Here is an 18060-nt window from a genome sequence, read left to right on the forward strand (position 1 = left end):
TCCCTGATTTTTGACAGAACTGATACCAGCCAGCTCCAGGGTGGCCCCACTGCTGGCCAGGGCTGAGCCCATCAGTGATGATGGCAGCACCTCTGGGGTAACAGAATCAAGAAAGGGGAAAAAAAAAAATGCTGCACAACAGCAACTGCAGCCAGAGAGAGAGAGAACGTGAGAATATGCAAGAGAAGCAGCTCTGCAGCCCCCAAGGTCAGTGAGGATGGAAGGGGGAGGAGGTGCTCGAGGTGCCAGAGCAGAGATTTCCCTGCAGCCTGTGGTGAGGACCATGGCAAAGCTGACTGTCCCCTGGCAGCCCATGGAGGTTAAAAGTGGAGAAGATACCAGAGGACCCCACACTGGAGCAGGTGGATGCCTGGAGGAGGCTGTGACCCCAGAAAAACCCACGCAGAAGGCTGTGGACCTGTGGAGAGGGAAGCCCACGCTGGAGCAGGTTTGCTGGCGGGATTCTGACCTCGTGGGGGAAGCACTCTGGAGCAGTCTGTTCCTGAAGGACTGAACCCTGTGCTGGAGAATTTTGTGACAGACTGCAGCCAATGGGAAGGACTCACACTGGAGGGTTTTGTAAAGAACTGTCATGTAAAGAACTGTGTCCTATGGGAGGGACATCATGCTGGAGCAGGGGAAGAGCGTGAGGAGTCCTCCCCCTAAGAAGGAAGGAGCTACAGAGACAACGTGTGATGAGCTGACTGAAACCTCCATTCCTCATTTTCCTGCCCTGCTTGCGGGGCAAGGAGGTAGAGAACTTGGGAGTAAAGTTAAGCCCAGGAAGAAGGGAAGGGTAGGGGGAAGGTATTTTACAGTTTAGTTTTTGTTTCTCCTTTTCTGCTCTGATTTTATTGGTAGTAAATGCAACAAATTTCCCCAAGTCAAGTATGTTTTGCCCATGATGGTAATTGGGGAGTGATTTCTCCCTGTCTTTATCTCAACTTACAAGCCTTCTTTTATATTTTTCTGTCCCCAGGTGTCTTGCATGCAGGGAGCAGAGCCAGAGAGGCACTCAGAAGCATTAATATCTGTGTTTGGGGACTCTTGGTTAGACCTTGAAGAGTTCAATCTAGTAGAGAGAGAGGCTCAAGTGACAATGGGAGACAAGACTGGGCGTTACCTCTGCAGACTCAAAGCAGATGAGATTTCCTTGCAGATGGCTGATAACCCTCTGGCTGCCCAGGCAGATACACAGCTGGTTGATGATGCTTCTGGTTCTGTCCTGGGATAACTGCAGCATTGCATCCTCTCCTCTGAGAGCAGGAATACCAAAGCTGTGTGCCAGGAATGCTTGGCTCCTGGGGCTGCAGCTTTTCCATGGTTGGGAGCAGAGCTGTAAGATGAGCCAGGTCTCCCTCTGCCAGTCCTGTGTCAGCAAGGAGCAAGTATTTCTGCAGATCCTCTTGGAATTTTTCTTTTTCTGGGACTCGGAGCAATGCTGCAGCAGGACAGGGAGCATTGTCATGAAGTCAGTTTCCCTTAAAGTCAGTTTTCCCTTGGGAATTGGGTCAGAATAGGGGAAAGGGATGGCTGTGACACTGAGCCTTCAGAAGAAGTGAGCAATCTCAAAGCAGAGATGGTCTCCAGCTGCAAGGATTGGTGGTCTTGGATGCAGTAAGGCCTGGGGAGCCTTCCTGAAATGGCACAGCAGAATTTTTATGACACCTTTCTTAATTGTGCAATGATTAGGAGATACTCATAGTTTAAAACTGCAGCTTAAGCCAGGTACAGTCTCAATTCAGTGCCTGGAATATCTTTGAGAGTGGTGATGGACAGCAAAGTGGCAAAGCATAGGAGTCTCAGCATCTTGCAGCAGGCAGCATCTCCAGATTCACTGTCAGCTCCTCAGAATGCCCTGCTTTGTCCCAGCTCTCTGGATTTGCAGCCCCTCACATAGTAGCAGTCACTGCCTTCTCAGCTGCTTCTCCTGGGTGAAATTCTTGTCCTTTGCACAGTGTTTCCTTGCCAAAGCCAAGCTAGAAAGGTTTCTGCTCGAGCAGAAAGGAGAAATTTCCTGTTGTTCTATTACAGAGCTGGGGTAGGACTGGAAGTACTGGTGTGTCTGATGTTTTAGCTTGCTGGCTGGGGCTGGACCAGTGACAGCTTTTCTGGCAGGTGAGAAACCATCACCCTTACTGCTGGAAAAGCTGCTTCTCCTCACCCTCCATGGGTTTCACAGGATCAAGTTCCCCAGGTATTCTAAGCACAACATTTCAGCTCTCCAGAGCACTTAATTCCTCTGTTTAATCAACTCTGGGGGATGGAAAGAACTTCACCACTGGGACTTCAGAAAGAATTAATGTCTTGCCCTGACTCTTGCTGTTCTAATGTGTGATGCCCCCCTCTTTCCACCCCTTGCAGGTGTCTTGGAGTGCTTGGTGCTTCCTGTCAAAGCCTTATTTTCAGCTATTTTGAGCCAAACTCTCTTCCTCTCCCATCTCTGTCTTGGGCTGACAATTACTGAGTAGTTTTGGTCGAAACTGTTCTGTAGAGTTGCTAAGCCATGGCTGGTGTTTAAAAATAGCTTGTCTGTGCTGTGCAAAGGCCTGAGCTGTAATTAGAAGCCCTTGCTTTTAACTGAGGAGCTGAATGTCTGAGTTTCTCTGTACCTTTCTTCTATCATCTCTATGTATGTTTATCAGAGGTGGCCAGGCAGCATACCTGAGGAAAAGAGAAAACTTGAGCTGTCCAGTTTAATTCCTCAAAACTTGTATACATTGAAATCAAACTGGTGTGGGACCAAGGACTTTGAGTTTAATATGTAGCCCTGGGATGGCCCAAGTGCTGAGAGCAAGGAGTTCCTCTCCTCTGCTTCCCAATGTGGAAGAGCATCATGGCAGAGGGGTGGTAGATGTGAATACAGAAGTTGCCTCCAGTTTTTTGAGCCCTTTTTGTCCCTTCCTTCTCCAGTAACTTTCTTCCATACTTGTTTAGGGACAGATGTGTGTCTGTGAAGTCACAGGCTCCATCTGCATCTGGGTGCAGGTGTGTTCTGAGGTTCTCAATCAGATGAGCTGCTGTTCCTCTCTTCTGCAGGGCTGCTGCTTGTGCTCAGGAGCTCTCACCCCTGCAGAGCAATCCCTTAATTAGTATTCTGCTGGCTTCTGTGGTCACTGCTCCCAGCTCTCTTGTGTAGCAGTCAGGCTTGCTCTGGACTGCAAATTAATATCTCATGGTTTCTGGTCACACTCAGCATTTGTTTTTGTTGAACATTTTGATAGGCAGGAAGTTATATTCACAGTGTCCCAAGGGGAAAAAAAAAAATAAAAGTGATGTAGGTCTTGCTTGTGAGAAGCATCCTTCCCTTGGGAATGTCCTGTTTGATATCCCTGAAGTTAAGTGCTCCTACCTGCAGCTTACTTAGTCCTGTATATTTGGTATATTTAGAGCATGTGTCCCATTCAGCTCTGATCTCAAGATGAGGCTCAGCTATCTGGTCAGGCAGTTGCTGCATCTTTTCTTGAAGGTAAAATCTTTTTCATCCCAGAGGCAGTGAGCGGGGCCCTGGGGGACTGTCAGTGGCAGAAAGCAGAGCCTGACTGCAATAATTCCCTGTGCAGGTGAGCAGAGAGAGCATGGTGAGCCCCACTCTTCCTCTAGCAGCCTCTGCTTGCCTTCACAGTCTCTCCTTGGAGGGTTTTTTGGGTGAAGAGTAGACAAATATGTTTTCTTGTGTGGAACATGCTTTGGAAGGATTTGAATCTTTCCAACACAGCCTGGCAGCAGGGAAACCCCAGAGCTGAGCTGTTTGGGCGGAGGTGGAGGCTTCTTTGGGGTGAGGAAGGATGGTTCAGTCTGTGCGAGTTAGGTACTGCTGTAGGTACTGCCATAAACCTTTGGGTTAACCCCTAGGAATTTGAAGTTGACTTGTGAAGCACATAATAAACTTTTTCACTCTCTTTCCAACCACAGTACCCTCACTTCTTGAAGAGAGAAGGCAACAAACTTCAGATCATGCTGCAACGGCGGAAGCGCTACAAGAACCGAACCATTTTAGGCTACAAGACTCTGGCAGTGGGGTCAATCAACATGGCTGAGGTGAGCAGCATTTAACATCATCTCCAGTTACATAGCTGGACATTTTCCCCTTCTGTCTAAACCCAGCATTGTCACTTTCCTCATTAAGTACTTGTCAGGTTTTCATAGAGCTGTCTTAATCACTGTGATCAGTATTCACGGGGCAATGTTTAAAATAGGTTTTATTCCTGAGTAATAACACTGGATACTCTTGGGAGCTAAAGCTTTCACGAGGCTAGCTTAGCAATTTTTGTTGTTGTGTAGCTTTGTTTAGAGTTAGGGTGTCTGGATTTATCATGGTTTAGCAGTTTGGGCAGACCAAAAAGCAGAGGACAGAATTGCTCTCTGTTACTCCCCCCTCCCGAAGGGAAGATAAAAGGGGAATAAGGAGCAGAGACTTAAAAGCTGGAAATTAAAACTGAAACAGGTTTACCAGAACAGGGGAAAGGCAGTAACACATGGGATGAGGAAAAAACCATACAAATATAGATAAATATGAATACAACCTGATCTTGATCACAGGGATAGGTGCCTGAGGGCCCTTTCTAGCAGGGCTGACTCAGGAGGAAGGATCCATGGTTCTTCCCAGCACCCTATGGATGTGGATTCTGAAGAGCAGGTGGTGAGCTGATGGTAAAGGAATGAAGGGGAACAGCAGTGAAGAATGGAGTAGGAAAAAAAGAAGGTTGGGCTTTCGGTCTTCCTTTATAGAGTATGTGCAGGAAATGAGAGGGGATATTGACCCCTCTGTGCCCCTCTTAGATCCCTCAGAGTCCTAAAAACCCTCTTTAGGTCCTTATACTGGTACTGAAAATTAGCCTGGTGCCCTCAAACCATGAGAAGATCATTTCACCCAAATACAGTGCTGTCCTCTTTGCATTCAGGACACTTCAGCATAAGTTTAAAAGTCATAAATATATTATTTTGTATCATGATTCCTGATTAGAACAGCAGAACTTGCAGTGTATTTGGTTCAGTTGTGTCCATTTGTCTCGGATCAGTATTCACTGCAACATGTTTTGTTGTTTCATAACTGGAAAAAAAGACATACAGGGTCAGTCAGGCAAGCTCCCCAACCCTAAGAAACCTTAAAGTAAGGTTTGCTGTGCTTCTCTGTGCCATTGTATGCAAGTTCAGGATCCAGTTTCTCTCATTTTGCTTGAAAAAAAACTTGCCAATAATTACTTCATGGCTTTTGGTACTTGAGGTGGAGTTATATTAATGAGAGATAAATTATAATGCTGGAATCAGATATGGATAAATTGTTCACTAATGCTTTCTGAATGGCTTAGCTCCCTGCTTCAATAATTTCATGCCCTGTTTAATCTCTGTTTCCAACTATTTAGACATGGGCTTAGCAGTAGCAAGTTCAGCTTAATACCAATGCTTTTAATCAGGCTGCATTCTGTCAACAAATCATTTCCATCCAAAATAAGCTCGTGTTCTGCTGTGGTGAGTTATTACTCTATTAAGTAATTCCTTATAACATTTTAAAGACCATTCCTTATGTGTGAGTTCAGCTTCCCTTAAACTTGCAGTAAAGAGTGAACTCACAGTCTGAACGGGCCAAATTCTGATTTGTGGTGGGGTAGCTAACATTTTTCCTGTACCACGTTTGGTTTGTTGAAGAACTAAAAATGAAATATTGCTGTAAGGCAGAAAACATGGGCCAGTTAATTAGATCCATCAGGGAACTTTCAGCATTTGGGCATTTGCTGCTGCTTCGTGTGGTTTTTCTTGTCCTTTTTGTGATGTCAGCTGACTGAGGTAAGAAGGTCAAAAACTTTCAGAGATTCACTGTGTTAGGAAATAGTTGCTCTTCTAGCTCATGTGGAATAAATCTGAAATTTAAGACTTAAAGCAAATTTTACAGCCCTCCCCTTTGCAGTTTGTGACCCTGAAACAGCACTGACATCTTTCTTAACATCAAAAAAGGTGTAATTCTGAGCTGTTGAAACAAAGCAATGGAGTTGTGAACCTGAGCAGAGTTTAAGGCAAGGGGGGGATATGTTCCTCATCATCTCAGATCTTTCTAAAGCCACGTGAGGAGCTGGCAAAGGAGCCTGGTGTGGATTAGAAAGCTGAGGGACAGAAATACTTTCTGACTCCAGGGAGGCAAGAGGATGCTTGAGTTCTGGGGAGAGCCCTGTGAGTAAAAAGAGAGGAGAAAGCCACTCCCTGCCTTCCCCCTCAGCTTGGTTTTCATCCCCCCTTGCTTCATTAGCCCAGGGTGGCCACCTCCTCTGAGGTTCAGGTGCCAGCTGTCTGGATGGTGGCTTTTTGTTTCACTTTGCACCTGTATCTCATCTTCACCTGCTCTGTTGCTGAACTTTAAATTAATTTCTTTAATTAGGTGCTCAGAGAAACCTGATAATTTAAATCAGCACTGTTCCATGGAAGCAAGTATATAGGAATGAGGTAATCAAGTATTGTGCTTCAAGGATGAGCTAACCAACTGCCAGGTTCACAACACTTTTTTTCTTTCTTTCCATCACTTCCATCACTTGCCAAATAAAACCTCAGCTGGTGGTGTGGGTTGCCTGCAAGTGGCTCTTGCAGTTGCAGTGTTGGCTTGCTTCTCTACTTGGAAATATGAAGAAACTTTATTAAATAACTATTTTGGTGTGCAAATGATAAAAGTTAAATACATTTAAATGCTTAATTTCTGTCTCAGGTCATGCAGCACCCAACAGAAGGTGGCCAGGTCCTGAGCCTTTTCAGCAACATCAAAGAGGCTGCAGTGAAGGTAGCAGAAATCTGGATCTTCTCCTTGTCAAGTCAGCCAATTGACCATGAAGACAGCACTATGCAGGCCAGCCAGAAAATCAAGTCTACAGGTAAGAGTAACCCCATCCTCTGAGGACCAATGTCTTCCTGAACTACCTGGAGTTAAACCCTGCCTGGACTTAGATGCTTCGTGAAGCAAACGAGAGAGGTTTTGCAGGAGCTGCTGTGTTTAGAACTGATTAATGCAAAGAAAACACTTGGCAAAGTTGTTGCTGTATAAGCAGGGAGTATGACAGGACTGAATTGTCCACATCACACCAGGCCTGAGCCATCCAGCAAGGGTTCCTTGCCCGTGCCCTTCTAGCATTACTGGTGGGCATGTTGAGAACCTGCAGCCTCTCATCTTACTAACAGTGTAACATCAAAGCTACTCTTTCACCTTTGAGTCTTCTGCAATAAATCTCTTTAACTTAGATGAGACCTGCAAACCTAAAACATGTTTTTTGGCCTGGTTTAATTGAGTGTAAACCCATGGTGTCATGCAGTGCATAGGGAAGTCATCTTTTTATCTGGTACCAGCCTTTTGCTCACCTGTTGAAGGCAGTGCATGCACATCCTTGTGTGTTGCTGTCTGAGGCCAGGCAGGTCACTTGAAGTGTCATTTCAATAAAGGATTTAGAGTCTCCTGGCATGCTTTACTTGCTCCTTTAAAAAACAGTTCAGTCCACGTTAGGGGGGAAAAGTAATTCCTCTTGTGGAGAAACCTCTCTACTTCCTGCTGTCTACCAGGTGGCTCTAAAAGGGGGTGATGTTTCAAGGACCTTTACCTCTATGCTGGTCCTTCCTTCCTGTTAGATGTGCTCCTCTTTGTTCCTTACTTCCAGGCAGTTTTCATCTCCTCCTTCTAGCACAGACAGAAGATAAACCAGCAGGCATCTCCTTGTGTGACTCTTGATTTGTGACTGTTAGTTGTCCTCCTCTGCTCCTTTGAGCCTGTCCTCTCACTTTAAAGGAGTTTCACAGGATGTCTCCCCTCTTTCCTTCCCTTTCAGACAACTATTCCGAGGAAGAGTACGAGAGCTTCTCTTCTGAGCAAGAGGCCAGTGATGATGCTGTACAGGGCCAGGTACTGTTCAGGGCATGGCTGCTCCCTGGGAGAGTTCCAGTAGACTGTGTACACTCTCAGCTTCTGCTTGCAACCAAAAGCCTTTTTCTTTAGCTAAGCCATGACAGTATGAGGCTGTCACCAAGGGTTTAGTTGCAGTGGCAGAAGGCCTGCACAGTAACCCATTTCTTCCATGTGTTTGGACTTGAGCTCCCTTTAAACACTGGGACATGAGCATCCTTGGGTGTTTCTCTGCTTAAGGTGAAGGCATCAGTTGATTGCTTCTGTTATGTTTGGATTTACAGAGCCCAACTAGATCCTCAGCTAGAGAAAAGCACCAGTGGGGTCTGAGTTGGTGTTTAACCTTTAATACCTTGTGCAAAATAGATCCTTGCAGAGAAACCCCTGGCAAGATGTTTGAGATTCTTTGCAGCGTGGGTATTAGTTGCCTTCAGACTCTGGCATCACCTGCCTTCCACTTCTTGAAGGGTACTAAGAGAGGAATCCACTGAAATGTGGGCTGGTGACTGTCCTTGTTCCTTGAATGTAGAACTAGAGCTGTTTGGCTTCTCCACACCATTATTCCTTCTTCTCTCCAGATCTGTTTCCCTTCCTTTTTCTCTCCATCGCCATAACCGCGATTAAGGCAAATGCTGAAAGCCAGGGAGGCAGAGCAGCAGGTTCATCCTCATAGAGAGAACATTTTTGGCACTTAAATGCTTGTTTCCCCAGATGACAAAAGTAACCCAGGAACCCTCTTTCTGTTCAGGATTTGGATGATGATGAGTACGAGCTGGGGAAGCCCAAGAAGCAGCGGAGATCGATAGTAAGAACGACGTCCATAACCAGGGTCGGTGGAAATCAGTTTTACTAACACTGAGGGGGTCTGGCCAGGATGTGGGGTTGCATGTGGCCTTTTGGGACAGCTTGGCCCAGCAGGAAGCTTGGGAGCATGGTTACAGCATGTGAAGAGCTAGCAGAAGCAGCCAGTTCAGGGAGTGGGGCCATCTAAGGTGTGTCTATGTGCTGTCTTTGAGTGCCCTTTGAGGGGCACTGTGAGGCTATGCAGGGAGGGATTAGGAAATCCAAAGCCCAACTAGAAATTTATCTGGCCTGCATGGTAAAGGATGACAAGAAAAAAAACCTTTAGAAATATATTAACAAGAAAAGAAAGATCAGAAAGATTCCCTCCATTACCTAGCAGATGCAGGAGGGAACATGGTGACAAAAGATGAGGAAAAGGCTGAGTTGCTTCATGACTTCTTCACATCAATCTTCAGAAGCAGGAGCTGTTATATTGAGGGACCCCAGCTCCCTAGGCTAGGGGACAGGGACCAGGAGGAGACAGGATATAGGTTTGGAGATGCTGGTTTCAACATGAGAGCAGAAGAGATGTGGTTGGTAGTACCAGGAGTTGTTTGATTGGAAGCAGTATCCAGAGCACCAGTGTCAGATGTGTCAGGAGCTGCTTGCAGACTGGGAGAAAACAGTTCAGTGAAAGCTTTATTTATGGAAAAGTGTTTTTGACTTACAGCAACAAAACTTCAAACAGAAGGTTGTGGCATTGCTGAAGAGGTTTAAAGTGTCTGATGAGGTAAGTGAATCTGTAAGGATTCCTGTATTGTGCTTTGCCTTCTGCTTGATGCATCTTGGTTTAGTTTTCAGGAACAGTCTCCTTCTCCTTAGTTCTCTTCATTTTGTTTTCAAGTCTGAAGTGGCTGTGACCTTTCCTTACACCCTGTGTGGAGGCTTGAGGGCCAACTCTAAAATTCAGACATCAAAGATTTTCTAGACTTGAGTTTTATCAAAACCAGATTTTGGCAACCCTGTGTGTACCCATTAGTTTTTCAGGCTGCTTTGAGTTTATCTTTGACCCTTTCAGAGGCAAATATTCTTTGGTGTGTTTTGCTTGTGAAGTTAAATCCCAGGCTGTTTGATCACCTTACTAGAACAGCCAGGCAGGACATGAAAACCTTGGATAAGGAATGCAGATCCACAGGAGAGTCAGCAGTCTGGTCAGAGCTGAAAATGGAAGTGATCCAGAACCCAAGAAATCTGTGTAATGTTAATGTTAATATAAAAGCAGTTAACACCTTGGTTGGCTCTATGGTTTTGTGCTGATTTTGTGGCTTGTAGGAAAGAGGGAATAACTCCTCATGCTTCCTTAGGCTTCCAAACAGTCCTGTTTGCTTTGCTGTCCTTCCCAAGTTAGCTCAGCAGAGTCAACACCCAGACCTGAGGTCTCAAGCAGCTGACCTGCTGCTTTTTGGAGCTGCCATTCAAAAACCAAGCTCTGAAATGTGCACCCAGCTTACCAGGGTCCATGTGTGAAGCAGCCTCTGGAAGTTCTCTGTGGGATAACTGTTCTTTTCAGCTTGCCATGTGGATGGCAGATGATCCTTGAACAGGTTCCAGGTACCTCCTGTGGAAATTTTTCTACCTCCTGTGGAAATTTTTCTACCTCCTGTGAACACTTTTGTTATTTCTACCTGCTTGGGTATCAAATCAGGAGGTGTCATGGCAGCTCTTTCAGTAAAACCAAGGACAGATGACACTGTTGGAAGCGCTTTGTTTCTGTGCTGCTTCAAAGGAAACTGAGGCTCCATTAGGGGCCTTTTAAATGCTTTGTTTATAGAGTGGTGTTGACTAATCAACATAATGCATGGTTAATAGCTTTTTTTGTGGGTGCTTAGTCCAATAGTTACCTCCTATCTCAGCCACTGCCAAGCTTGACCCAACACAAACACTTTTCACAGACAATGTTTGTTGGATATAGCATCCTTGCACTAGGAAGAGCACTTTAGTCACAAGCCTGGTGTGCTGCCCTTCATCAGGGTATGCAGGATGCAGCAGGGCAGCTCAGATGCTGTCCTGGCTCCCAGCAATGGCTGCTTTTCTCCTGTCTTTAGGTTCTGGATTCAGAGCAGGACCCAGCAGAGCATGTTCCAGAGGTGGAGGAGGACTTGGACCTTCTGTATGACACACTGGATATAGAGAACCCCAGTGACAGTGGGCCAGAAATGGAAGATGATGACAGTGTCTTGAGCACTCCCAAGCCAAAGTTAAAGTAAGTGTGGGGTGGCTGCTGTTGGGCCATGGATAAACCATGCAAAGTGTCAGCACTGAGAATAGATGTTGTTTCTATTTCCACCCCTCCATTCTGTTTTTATTCCCCTCTTGAGCTGGAGCCCCAGTGTGTTACAACAGGAATGACTTTACTGTCTGTGGGCTCTGAATTCCCTTCAGTCTTGTTTTTAACTTGTTCCCTTTGCAGATGTTCTGCCTGTCCCATCATCTGGCACAGGGGTAGAAATTGCTGGCAGGCAGCTGTAGAATTAAACTGTGTGCAGGTGTTCTAAAAAAATGGTAGAAACAGCTCAGGAAATCTGTGTGAAGGCAGCAGGGATGTGGTTGGAAGCTACAGAGTAGAGGCAAGGGTGGACAAGGGAGGCTGCATCTTCTTGGAAAAGATTTGCAGGGATTAAGGAATAAATGAAGAATAAATCCTGAGTCTCGAGTGACTGAGTGAATTTATTCTTAGCCCAACTAGGTTATTCTACATTAATTATGACAAAATGACACCTGGTAATTCCCACCAGTGGGCTGGAAGATGTCAAGGATAAACTAGGGCAGCAGTGGGATGGGACTGGTGGCTTGTAAAAGCATTTGAAGCTTGACTCAGTATGTTGCCAGCTGGTAATCCCTACCTTGAAGGGATTTGGAAGTAGATGTGGTAAGGAGCTGCTTTGAAACCACCCAAAATGTTGTATTGCACATGCTGAGAGCTTGCATCCTGTTCCCTGGAGCCAAGGAAGAGAACTCTTCTGGGGTATGGAATTGCTGGAATGAAAATTTGTGTCCATTTGGGTTCTGTGTCCTGTTCTCTGCCTTTTGACATGGAAGTGCAATCAGATTATGTGCACCCCCTTATCTTACTGATAATGTGTAACTGGATCCTAGGGCTGGCAGCCAGATCTAGGTAGAAAGTGGTAATAAAATCCATTTTAACTCTACAACTCACCCCCAGGAGCAGATATTGTTGGGGGGCATAACTCTGCTTGCTGTCTCTGTCTCTTGCCATGAAGTTCCATCAGCATTTGCAAAGCTGGAACAAGACCTGCAGTGTAATATTTTGCACCTGGAGTGGTGAGGACACAGCTGCATCTGTGGGGTCAATGTGGTTTCTGTTCTGCTGGGGGGAAAATGCTTGACCCACATCTCCACCCCAGATTTTAGGGAAAGAAAAGCTCCTGTTCAGGGTCAGAGGTTCCTAGTAAGAGTTTGATAAATATGGGCTGGTGTGTGACAGGTGGTTTGTTGGATCCTTTAAATGGAGTTAAGTTAGTGTGAGGGGACCTTGGACTTTTGTTCCTCTTTCTGACCCTTCCTTTCAAAGGTCTCCTATCATTTTCACTGGAATCATAGGGGAGCTGCAAGATACCTGGAAAGAGGTGTGCTACTTTGCTGTGCACATGGTAGACTTTTAGTGTTTATGATAATAAGAGGTTGCCTTGCTTTCTTTATCCATCCAGACCTTATTTTGAAGGACTGTCACATTCCAGCTCCCAGACAGAAATTGGTAGCATCCACAGCCTCAGGAGCCAGAGAGAGCCCTCAAGTCCTGTAAGTCATGTTGTAAGAAGGTTATCTAGCTGCAGTTAATCTAGAAACTTCTAGATCTCCTTTGCCCATCTGGATTCCCTTTGAAATTAAAGTGCTCTGGCCATATGGCATTTCCACTACTGTGTTTGGCCTTAATACCTGCACTGTCTCTATTTGCATGTGTAAATTAAAGCACCCTCTCTGACCTCCTTCAAAGACTTGGATGTAGACACGTGAATTTTCTGCTAAAAAAACCATCTGGATTTTGTTTTAGGGGGTTGTTTTGTTTGTTTTGAAGCAAATATATTAAGCCAAGTGTATATTTTCAGGTTCTGTATTGAAGACTGCCTAATAATTCAGCTCCAGATTCCAGCATGCTTGCAATGACAGCCAGGATAGGAGATGTTGCTTGGGGGTTTCAGGGACTCCTTGGCACTGCTTAGGGGAAGCTTCACCTTTTGTTGGGATAATTTCCATGGTGGCTGGGAGGGAATGCTGATCCCATCCCCTCATGAATGGGCATGTTATGCACAGAGAAAATTAACTTTATTTCAGGGCACTTCTTGCCCCTGTGTGTTGTGCATCAGCTGCTGCTTTGCCACATCCCATGCTAATGTTCTCAGTCCTGGTATGACCAGGAAACCCTTCCAGCCATGCTACAGAGCTGGGCAATGGTTAAATGGAGAACTGTGTCTTTTCAACAGCCTGATGCAGAGAGTGTGGCTGAAACCTGCTGGTGTGCCAGACCTCCTAATGATTTTTCTCCCCTCGAGCAGGTAGAGGTGCCTGAAAAGGCCAAGAGTCTTGGAAGCAAACATACAGGAGACAGTATTTCTGACACTGTTTCTTATGTAAGTTGAAAATCCACTTGTTAACATTTCCTCCTGGCAGTTTGGGTGTCAGCTGTGAGTTGCATTGTGTCTTATGTCTGCCTGTTTATGTTGTCACATATGCAACACATCGTACACAGATAACAGGAGCTGCAGTGAAGGTGATGCTGAGCTCTCCTCCTGACCTCAGGTGTTGGAGGTTCTTCCCTTTCAGCCATTTAAAACTGTAATTCTTCATGCAGCCTTCTGATTAAAAAGCTTTGTTTAAGGCCTCTTGGTTTGAGGAAGGCTGGCCCAAAGTGAACTATACTTCATATATATAAATATTTATATATATATATACTTCAGAAAGAAGTATTACTTCAAGCTGAACTGGCAGAAATGACCCTGGGGTAAAAATCCCAAAGCTCAAGTTGCATGAGGACATGCAGTTTGTAACTTTTCTCTTATGTCTGTCTTTCTCTGCTAGTTCATTTGGGGAAACTGAACTAATATATGTTGCATTAGGAAGGATGTCCCTGCCTTGGAGCTGGAAGAATCCCTATTCTGAATAGTGTGTCTGAACACAGTTCCTTATTCCAGCTCCTTTGTGGGGCAGAGCTGGGAACTGGTAGCCCCAGAGGGCCAGTACTGGTTTCTTCCTTTTGGCAGTAGTGAGTAGTGTGTCTGGAAAAGGCAGATGGAATGTGGCTCCTGACAGCTTTTGTGGTCCTGAAACAGAGAGGAGGCTTTGTTCCTGTGTTTCTTGCAGGAATCTAACCAGCAAGCTGAAGCCCAGGAAGCTGAACTTCCCCCAGCAGATGTGTTTGTGGAGAAGCTGCCACCCAGTGGGAAGATCACAAAGACTGAATCACTCATCATCCCCTCCACCAGGTAGAGCAGTGTCCCAGCTTTTTTGTGCCTGCTGCTGGCACAAGTCATGGACAGCCTGCTGGCATTTCTTGGGGTTGGCCTGGAGCCACTGACTGCAAGGAAAAACTCCTTGGGTTCAGACACTCAAGGCTTGAGCACTCCCTCATTTAGGGAGGTGGTAGAGTTGCTGTCCCTGAGGGTATTGAAAAACCGAGTAGATGTAGTGCTTTGGGAGATGAGTTAGTGGTTGTGGTGGTGTAGGACTGATGGTTGGATTTGATCTTAAATCCTTTCCAACCTTGATGTTTCTGTGATGCCCTGATAAATGAATGCTCAAACCTGAAGGGCAACACTGTCCTGAGGCTGCTGCCACCCCCTTTGTTCTACCTGCTCCATGTCCAAGGAGGTTTTTAATAACAATCTGGAGCTGCATACTCAAAGATATTTTTCTAAGTAAATGTATGCTGCAGATTTTGGCCTTAAAGGTGATTGCCAACGTCCTGTTCAACTTTCCCAAACAGAAGTAGTGGATGTGAACTTCAAACCCCACCATTTAGTTTCTCTGGTTATTTGCAAGCAAATAGCTGCTCTTTGGAGGAAGTATTTCTGTTGTGCTTTTTGATATGTGGCTGCAGTTGGCATGGCTGGATCCTATGGTGCTGGGGTAGCAGTGGTGGTGTGGAAGCCTGCCTGGGGCTCATGGAAATGTGCTCTGCACTATCAGAATCAGAATTAGCAGGTCTGAAGCTGGCTCAGAACTCTCTGTGATTCCCCAGTGCCTCCTCTCACGTTTTTTGAGGTTGCCAGACTGGGCAGTCTGGGATTTGAGGGATGGATCTTGCCCAGATGCAAGGCATTTCAGGAATGCAAGCACATCTCTCCAGCAGGTCTGAAGGGAAGCAGACAGGACGTCGGGGGAGAAGCACATCTCTGAAGGAGAGGCAGCCAGTGAGGCCCCAGAATGAGAGAGCCAACAGCCTGGACAACGAACGCTCCCCAGACACCCGGCACCACTTACAGGTCTGCAAAAAAATTTCTCTCCAACCATTCTTTTTTTTTTTTTTTCCTGTCTCCTGTGGTCACTTTCCTTCTGGTCCAAGTGTTGGAAAGGAACTGGATTTTGTGGCTCCGAGGAGGGAATTTATTTCTTGGCTGGTACTGAATCTGCCATGCTGGGCTTTGCTTTGTCAGCCATAAACTGAGCACACTGAACAGATTGTTGTGGTGAGACATGAGGAGAGGGATGTGCTGAGGAATCACCCCCTTGAAACAAAGCAAGTTGCTAAGAATTGCAAAGGGAGACTGAGTGGTGGAGAGCATCTGTGCCAAGCTTTTGTCAGCTGCAGGACTCAGTCCATCCCCTCCTTGAAGGAAATGGTTGCTGCTTTCTGTGAATCCAGAATTCCTTGGGCTGTTGTTAGTTGGTGTAAAGTGACATAAGGAAAAGTGTTTGGCAGAAGGAGTAATGACCAAGGTGGCTACTAGAGACACCTGCAGTATTAAAGCAGCTCCTAAATGTCCATCCCAGCAGCCAGGTTGGTTCCTTGCTGCCTTTGCTTGTGGGGTGGCCATGCACAGCCACCTCTTGTGAATGCAGGAGCTGGAGGTGGTGGCTTGAGGATTACAGGTGACATCTACTCTTCTCTTCTCTTTGTGTTTATTTCCAGATCCCCAGGAAAACAGTGTATGACCAGCTAAACCACATCCTGGTTTCTGATGACCAGCTGCCAGAAAACATTATTCTTGTCAATACTTCTGATTGGCAAGGCCAGGTAAAGGCAAGAAGTGTCAACTGAATCCAATTTCTCCTTTACTGTTCCCTCTCAGGAATGGACAGGCCTTGAGCTCTGCCACTACCCAAAGTAGGTTGGAAGAGCAGTGGTGGTGACAGCATACTGAGGGTTCAGTGGTTACTGATTGGATTTTATTTCCCCAGAAGATGCTATGGACCTTGTAAGGCTCTGCCACCTGAGTCTTCCCTTGGAAGCTTTTCCTTTCCTAAGAAATGCCATTCCTTCTGGTTAGCAGCACCCTGGGAACTGCTGGACTCTTGCACTACTTCTTGGATGGGGTAGGCTGGGACAGAGAAAGCAGGAGGGCTGACTTTTGGGTTAGGCTCAGATTTCTAGGCACAGGTGACAGTCAGAGTAGAAAATGGTCTATTATGGTCTGTTCTGTTACCTTGTACAGTCATTACCTTGTACACTTGTCATTCCTGACTATGGGTTTGTCACCCCATCTCTTCCAAGTGATGGTTATGTTGAGGCAAACCCTCAGCAGTGCTATCTGATGCTGGCAACATGGGATGGTTTGTCATGCTTTTGAATAGGAGCCTGGAATACATTTTTCTCCTTTTGGAGAAATAAAATGTATATAGAAGAGAATCATCAAATGTGTAGTGGGGGAGTGTTGCCTGTAGAACTTGTGCTGGAATGGTGAAGTTACACTCACTGGTTTGGCTTTCTGCCTCTGGAAGAGCTGTGGTCTCAATGCCTGAAATAAAAACCAGCAGAGCTACTGGTTCCAGTTTCTCTGTACTTGGAAGATGGAGAAATACCTTCACAATACTTTCTAGCCACCTCTAGGTCTTCTCCCAGTAGCTTTAGCAGCTTGTGCTTGCAGTATTGGAGGAGGTGAAGATGGCATTAGCTGGGGTGTATGGATTAGGAGTGCAGAGATTAAAAGTCTGAGATAATTGCTGACTCTCATCAGTGTTATGCCCATGTATACCTGAGGTGTGTGTTGGTTGTTGTTAGCTGCATGGAGGAACATGCATGTTGGTAGCACCCTTCCCTCTTTTAATGCTCAGGGGTGTGCAGAACTTTGCATTTGTTTAAATCCTTTGGAAATCAGAGAGGTATGAGTGTAGTTTCAGAAGCAGATGAATAGAGAGCTCCTGCTCTTACCCAGTGCTGCCTGCTAGGTGAATGGTCTGCTGCTTCCCATGAAACTCCTGCTATTCTAGAGCTGTCATTGCCTCAAATGCTGTGGTTTAGATACAGCATTGGGGTTTGCCAAGATGATGTGTTTGTTTTGCTAGAGGGATGATTTTCCTTTGGCTGATGCCCAAGGGATGGTTATTTGGGAAAAATCTGCATTACCCACAAACTGGACAGATGGAGAGTGCCTGTGTTAGGGTGTGGGAATATCTGGGAGTTTGGGGGAGGCTGATTTTCTTCTGGTGACAAATTGTACTGAAAAAAGGACCATAATATGTTGTGCTCTCTCCTCAGTACCTGTCAGATGTCTTGCAAAAGCACACCTTGCCAGTGGTCTGCACATGCTCCTCAGCTGATATTCAGGCAGCTTTCAGCACTATTGTCTCCAGGATACAGAGATAGTAAGTTTTCACCTTGCTTGTGGTGTTTATTGAGTCTCAGCTTTAAAAGCCTCTCAGCTCCTGTATCCCAGTGCCCAGGGGGTTTTCCATCCAATAGGTGAGAAATATTTCTCCCTTCCAATGCTCCCCAGTCTGTTCTCCTGAAGTCAGAGTTGTATGGGGCACAAGTCTTTCATTGATACTACTGATTTTAAAAGATTATGCTTTGGAATCTGTCTAATAGGTCAGAGCCAATAATCAGTAAAGCCTGGAAAGCTAATATTAAAGTTTCTAGGCAGTTCTTGGTGCCTGTTCCCAAGTAATTCACAGCTTAATTCCCCAGAGCATTCCCTGGATACATCCTGAGGGCTCTGGGTACCTGGGTGTGTTGTCTGACACAGCAGTGAAGTTGGAATAGGCCCATCCTAACCTACACTGTTGAGTCCCAGCCTTTAGATTCTCAAAATACATGAAAGAAGGAGCAAAGAGACAAATTTAAGAAGTACAATGAGCAATATGTGGCATTTTATTGAATGTTTTAAGCTGCTGGCAATCACTGTGATATTGCCTTGGGTGTTGAACTAACTCTCTTCTGCCTTGGTTGT

General features: G+C 45.7%; 1 protein-coding gene across 4 annotated transcripts in view; it reads left to right on the plus strand.

Moving 5' to 3' along the window:
- The window catches only part of PACS2 (phosphofurin acidic cluster sorting protein 2), a 64836-nt gene that overhangs the window by 28058 nt on the left and 18718 nt on the right, over window positions 1-18060 (plus strand). Inside the window, exons 4-15 of one of the 4 annotated variants that reach the window (XM_030455066.1) lie at window positions 3916-4041; window positions 6695-6857; window positions 7800-7873; window positions 8622-8702; window positions 9387-9446; window positions 10762-10919; window positions 12385-12475; window positions 13231-13305; window positions 14036-14157; window positions 15021-15156; window positions 15804-15908; window positions 17370-17476. In XM_030455066.1, the coding sequence (XP_030310926.1) occupies window positions 3916-4041; window positions 6695-6857; window positions 7800-7873; window positions 8622-8702; window positions 9387-9446; window positions 10762-10919; window positions 12385-12475; window positions 13231-13305; window positions 14036-14157; window positions 15021-15156; window positions 15804-15908; window positions 17370-17476 (1298 nt within the window). The remainder of the gene's footprint in view (window positions 1-3915; window positions 4042-6694; window positions 6858-7799; window positions 7874-8621; window positions 8703-9386; window positions 9447-10761; window positions 10920-12384; window positions 12476-13230; window positions 13306-14035; window positions 14158-15020; window positions 15157-15803; window positions 15909-17369; window positions 17477-18060) is intronic. The other 3 variants (XM_030455067.1, XM_030455068.1, XM_030455069.1) reach the window with 3 other exon arrangements.

The sequence above is a fragment of the Calypte anna genome, chromosome 8, assembly GCF_003957555.1.
Source record: "Calypte anna isolate BGI_N300 chromosome 8, bCalAnn1_v1.p, whole genome shotgun sequence".
Classification (NCBI taxonomy): Eukaryota; Metazoa; Chordata; class Aves; order Apodiformes; family Trochilidae; genus Calypte; species Calypte anna.